Below are 6,184 nucleotides of genomic sequence, written 5' to 3' on the forward strand. Positions count from 1 at the left end.
TTTTTTTTTTTTTTTTTGCAAGAGAAGTTGAACATTTCCAAGCAAACCTCATTTGCTTCATTTATTTTTTGAAACTTTTGGGACCATAAATTGTAATTCTTTTGATTATTTCACTTCTTTTCTAAGTTAGACCATCATTTAATCATTTTTGGGGGAAAAATATGACCCTGTGGAGCACATTTTGGGAAAATGTATTAGATTAAATTCTGAGGTTGGTGATGAGAGCAAGTGGAGATTTAGAGACACTTTGAACCAGCCTTTTTCCTCTTCTAATACCCATCCGGGGTTATAACTCATGGTCAGTAGCAGTTAAAACAGTATTTTTCTTCTCAAATGGAACTTTTATCTCACAGCATGGCAGCAGTTTTTGTGACAGCTAACATGAAGCCAGAAATGAATGTGGCATTTAAAACTATAATTACTGTGATGGTTGGAAGCACATATTTGAACAGTGAGGGGAGAAAACTGTCATGTGTCGCCTTTAGGTCTTCATCATGGGCCTAAAGCTCTATGCAGTGTCACTATAGACGTTTATTAATTTAGCTCAGATTGAACTTCTGCAAAAATACAAAATAAAAAAAAAATATCTGAAGACTTAATTTACTTTAATATTAAAAAATCTATTTTCTATAACAGTATATTCATTTAAATATTTGTTGTAGTTTTTTAAAAAAAACTTTTTTTTTATTTTACATCAGAAGAAATTTGTCGAAAACTATCTTATCAAAGATTGTTGTCATGATGCTGTTCTCATTAATTGCCACAAGGGGGCAGTAGTTCTTTGTATTATCTGAAGCTGGATTCCTTTGGTAAAAAACTAGTGCTCTGCTGGCTATTTTAAGGTATTTAAACAATAAATATATTCCAACTATTTGGATTATGTTTGCATTGTATATGTATGCATTTTTTTTAATCTTTAATTGTTTTGCCTCTCCAATTAATGCCTAGTATCTCCCTTTTTAATGCTTTTATTGAGTTGTGACAGTTTGTTACTTCTTCTTTTTACAGTTTCACTACAACTTTGGCACAGAGAGAAGTGTCGCTCTGTAGTCCCCTGCTGTCTGCAACAGAACAGAAAACCAACGGTGATGATGTGTAAAAGAAATTGTTAATTAAATGACTCAAAGCCCAATGATGATCTATTGTTTTTTTGCTCAAATTGTTTTTTGGTTTTCCATGGATTAAACTGTTTTTTGTGTGACATTGTATCCCAAAAAGTACCTCAACATCTTTTTTGTTTTCAATAAAATTATATAATTTTGCATTTTTTCTGCAGTTATTTGCATTTGATGTAGATTCTATAAATGGAGGACTACAAGATGAGTTCTGTGACTCATAAAAGTTGCTCACAGTTAAGTAAATGCATTTGTTAAAGTGAAATAGCATTGGTCTGTTGACAGTGAGATGCAGTCAGGTAGGATAAAAAGAAAGAGCAGAGCTTCATCAAAGAGACGAGATTCCTCTGGTGCCTCCAGAACAAACGTCTCTCCATCAAGAAGTTTCTCATGAGCAGCGTGCAGCAAGAACGGACAGAGATTTTTTCCTTAAGACATCCACCCACATCAGCAGGAACTCCTTCACTCAGTCACAGTTTATTTTTTTGTTTAAAAATGACATTTATGAATAATCTATATTATAATTTGGCGAAAAATCATTTTAAAAATGTATTTATTTGCATAAAAATTCAAATTTGTATAGACTGAGCTGAACACTTTAATGTGCAAAAAGCATTTATTTTTTTTTACAACAATCTGTATCATATAAATCATTGTGAGTTGTTTATTCTGGAATACACAGTGAGAAGATGTTTAGCAGGAAAAACACATTCATTTCTGTAAATTGGTCTTTCCTTCTGCTCCGTTTGTGAAACGAGGCTTTGTGTGAACAGTGTGGGGAATTATTTTGCTAACAAAGTTCCTAATGGCTTTTAATACTCACAGGTGTTTAGTGAGGCATATAGCACATGACAACCCGCAGCGAGCGTGTGTGACTCTGTTCTGCAGCTAAAATCAGAGTGACGGTCGGAGGAATCCTCTGCAGAGGGAGCAGCTTTCACGCTCCTTCACGAAGGTGACACTCATGTCAGTGATGCCCCGGAGCACAGCAGCACAGCGACAGGCTCCAGCAGATTTCCTCCCTGCTGTTTTAATGCGGCATATATAGAGCGTGCCATATGTATCCAAACTCCCACTACTGAACTGCTGAGCGGCGCTAACTCTTTTCCCGTTTGGCTTTAGGATTTCCTGAAATGAAAACACATCACTCAGACTTACCTTAAACATTTTTTGGTTTTGTTTTTGTCATCAATTTTATAGTTACTTATGAAAAATACAACTAAACATGCCACAAAATGTAATAATTTAAAGATTTACTTATATAGCCTTTTTTTCCCTTTCATTTAATAATTTTCAGTTAACGGGGCAGTCAATCTATACAATTAAACACAACACAGCCATGTACAAATATGTGTAGATTTTCTTGTAATATAAAATTAAACTCTGAAATACTGTTGAGGTAAGAATGGGTGTTTAGAACATTTCTGCTACAAATACTATGCTTGCCAGATACAAAGTCATATGCTGTAATTAAAAATAAAAAAGTATTTAAAAAATGTGTTTTTCTTTCTTTTTACCTCCATAATGTCGCTTTTTTAAACTTAAGAAATTGTCAGTTTGTATATATATATATGTTTTCTTATTTTGAACTGACAATTCCTACATATTGCTTAATAAAATAAGCAATATGATGATCATTTTTGGCCTATGTGTATATATATATTTAGTATTTAGAAGGGTTGTGTTACAAATAAATGTAAAAACTAAATAATGGGGAAAAACTTGTGAATTTTGTCGTATTTTCTTTTTTTAAATTGTAGAAAAAGTCTAAGATTTATGTGTTCTAGACCCTCACATCCTTTATAAAAAGCAGCTGCAATCTTCAGAGTGACTCACAAAGACAGTTTTTATGCACTTACTAGGTCTGAAGTACAATAAAAAAAACAAAAACATGAGTATATATTCTATTTTTTTCAACCTTTCGCTGTTTTAAAATTGAGTTAAAGCTCCAAATTCTTTCGTTTTTTTCACTGATGGAAATCTTTTTCTTTCATCCAGAGAGAGAAAGAAAGCATCTGGCTTATTGCTTCTGATCATTCCTGCACACATGACGGTCTGCATTACTGATGATAGCAAAGCCCACACATCTGATGTAGCTTAAAAACCTCAGCGATCCAACAGGTTTTTTGAGTAATATTTCTTATTGAAAGCTATTTTGTTAACATGACAACAAAAGACGGCTGAAAATGTGAAATCTATTTGACAACAGGTCCAAAAAAAAAAACATAATTGAGGTTGCAAATTGTTGTTTTGGCTTCAAAAATGGTTAGTTTAATGTCAAAATGCAAATATGTTGTATTTAGCGCATTAAGAAAGAGCAATTTTTCTTTAATTTTTTTATTTTTAATTACTTTAAATCAATTATTGAATTTCTTTCATGTTTAGTTTTCTGCAGATCAAAAAGTATTTAAGTCTCATCATACCAATCGCACCTAAAGCTGCTGGGTTTTTGTGCTGCTATGTTTACCTGCAGAGGGAGGACCGGCTGAATGAAAACCACAGAGCAGCAGATCAAAGCTCCACCCTCCGCGAGTCCACCAGATGTCCTACGGTCATTTTTAAACTCACACCCTCGCCCATGACATGCAGCAGTGTGTACGCATGTAGGCCGAGGTGGATAGGCTGCTTGGAAATTAGAAAAGGAAGCCTGTATTTATGAGGTGGTTTGAGGTGCCGTGTTAAGACGGGCTTAGCCTGCCACTCTCCCTCTGACAGCCCTGTTTCCCCTTGAGCTGAGGTGACCAGAGATGGAGTGAGGTGAAGGAGTAAAAGGCAAAGGGGGGGTCGTCAAAGCAGGTCCAGACCAGAACTGGACTTTCAGCTGGAAGACTGTATAAAATGTGACGTTTGGTGGAGTTATTAGTGCATGTTTTGACACAGATATTTTGACTTAATTTGATTTTGAGAGAAAAATTCTTTTATATGACTGAAGAAACAGATTCCCTCAGAGCTAACACACTTATCTGTTCATGCTCTCCTTACCCCCCACTCCCCCTTGACGTCACTAAGCGCCGGAGAGCTTCACCACCACTCACAATGTGGTTTAGACGTGTGGTCTTCAGCCTGCAGCCACCTTAACAAGCCCCCAGACTGCACTCAGAGGGGAGTTGTACATTATATCTGTCCATCCATACCTCCGCTGAGGTAAGATGAGTGATCTCCCAGAGTAGAGACCCACCTTTTTCCTCCCCCTCATATAGCCCCCCCCTCTCTTCTCTGCCACGGCAGCCGGCCCACATGAGCCACATTACTGTAATTGTGCAGGGATGTAGTCAGGTGTGAAGTGATCTCTCTCTTCACCCCCCTTTCCTTCAGATATTCTGCACATGTTGTGAATTGACCAGCAAGCATCTTTTCCCCCTCTCTTCCCTCTGACACCGCTCGGAACACAGAAATCAATTAAATCCTTTCAAGTCAGATCAAAGGGACAATATAGAGACCAGGTCCTACCGGGACCTGCCGGACAATTAACCCTCCCCGTGGACGCGAATGTGGGCGGGGACAGTTGAGGTGCAAAATAGAAAAAGAAACCCTTTATATATGTGTGTATAAACTATAGTTACATATATATATGTATCTATCTATCTATCTATCTATATATATATATATATATATAGATAGATAGATATATCCAGAAGTCTGACATCATGTCTGTAACTTTTTGAAGTTGTTTTCAGACAGTTGCAGAAATGAGCTGTTAGTAATTAAACAACTTTCTATTTCTTTGTGGTTTGAAGACTTCTTTTGTGTTTTTTGTGAGTTTCTTACTTTTGTTGTGTGTTTTTAGTTTCAATTAATGTTGTTGTTGTTTTTGCAACTGTAAAATACATTTACTCAACATGTCAGTGTTTTAATGGGTCTTTTATACCTTTTTGGTCACAGTTTGTTCCCCTACTTCTCTGTGAATTTACTTATTCTTTTGTTTTAAGTTTTTACAGTTGTTTTTATGACTTTTTCTTTGTTGTTTGCTGTGATGTTTTTATGTTTTTTCCTCTGTTTTATCATCACTTTTTTGGACTTTTTTTAACCCCTTGATGTCCATTGGTGTAGATATGGATGAAACCACTTTCTCTTCAAACTTAGCGTACAATCTATTTGAAAGCCAAAAAAATAGTTGAATTTCTTACTTTTTGCTGAAAATAAATTCAGTCGTCGGTCGTTTTAAGGTTATTTTAAACAAGTTTTGTATCTCTTTGACCCTCTAGCTGAAACCTCTGGGACCGGATGCCCCTTTTAGTCCCGCTCCGCCGGTGCTGTGGTTGCACAGCAGCGTGTGACATCAAACTGAACGGACACGAGGGGAAGTGGATGGAATTTTTCGTCCTCAGACAGGTGCACTGACCCTGTCCACCCTCCGAGGTGCCACTTGCATTTTATTGGACATTTATGGTCAGCCAGCATTTTTTTTCCGAACTGCCACCTGGATGTAATAAAAGGCCAGCTCCTGAGCTCTGGCTGCCCGTAGGATTTCCCAGCAGCTCCTGTGGGACCTCTGGCTAGTTAAGATGTTTATTAAGCTGAAAGTGGTCCAGTGGGAAAACACAGCACTTCTGAGAGATTCGGGCCAGCAGTTTTCTTGTTAGTCGGAGCGCTCCCCGGAGGATTGGGTTTCTTTTGCTTTCAAACCTCTGAGGGAGGACAGGGTCAGTTCACAGGGCACGAGGTTGACCAAGTGGTAACTAGGCACATGAACCCAGGAAGGAAAACATCTAGATAGCATCAAGTTTAGTTTGCTGTGATTCCCACAGCCCCAAAGAGCATGTGTGTCATCGAAAAGCTCCTTTTGAATTGTTCAGAAAAACTTGCTCCTATGATCAGTCATTACACTAAGGAAGATAAAACCCAAATGTCTACTTTAGTATCAATATTTATTCTTTATTTCCTGTTCAGTTCGGAGCTTTGAAGAAATCCTCTCCCTTAAACTCCGTACGGTTTGCTGTTTGACAGATCTTGACCTCACAAAGCTCTGCTGGATCTCTGGTTCAAATCCCTGGTCTGTGGCCTCAGGCTGTCTGTCTTAAAAATGTTGAGCAGCCGCGTTCTGCCTCAGCAATGTTAGATAAAAAAAT

At 37.3% G+C, this 6,184-nt stretch overlaps 1 protein-coding gene across 1 annotated transcript in view; it reads left to right on the top strand.

Annotated features, from left to right (window-relative positions):
- Positions 1–2,611, top strand: part of mvb12bb (multivesicular body subunit 12Bb) — a 46,260-nt gene extending 43,649 nt beyond the window's left edge. Inside the window, exon 10 of the mRNA XM_024274521.2 lies at positions 1,009–2,611. Within this exon, the coding sequence (XP_024130289.1) occupies positions 1,009–1,050 (42 nt within the window). The 3' untranslated portion in view covers positions 1,051–2,611. The remainder of the gene's footprint in view (positions 1–1,008) is intronic.
- The last annotated feature ends 3,573 nt before the right edge of the window (positions 2,612–6,184 follow it).

This window comes from Oryzias melastigma, linkage group LG9 (genome assembly GCF_002922805.2).
Source record: "Oryzias melastigma strain HK-1 linkage group LG9, ASM292280v2, whole genome shotgun sequence".
Lineage (NCBI taxonomy): Eukaryota > Metazoa > Chordata > Actinopteri > Beloniformes > Adrianichthyidae > Oryzias > Oryzias melastigma.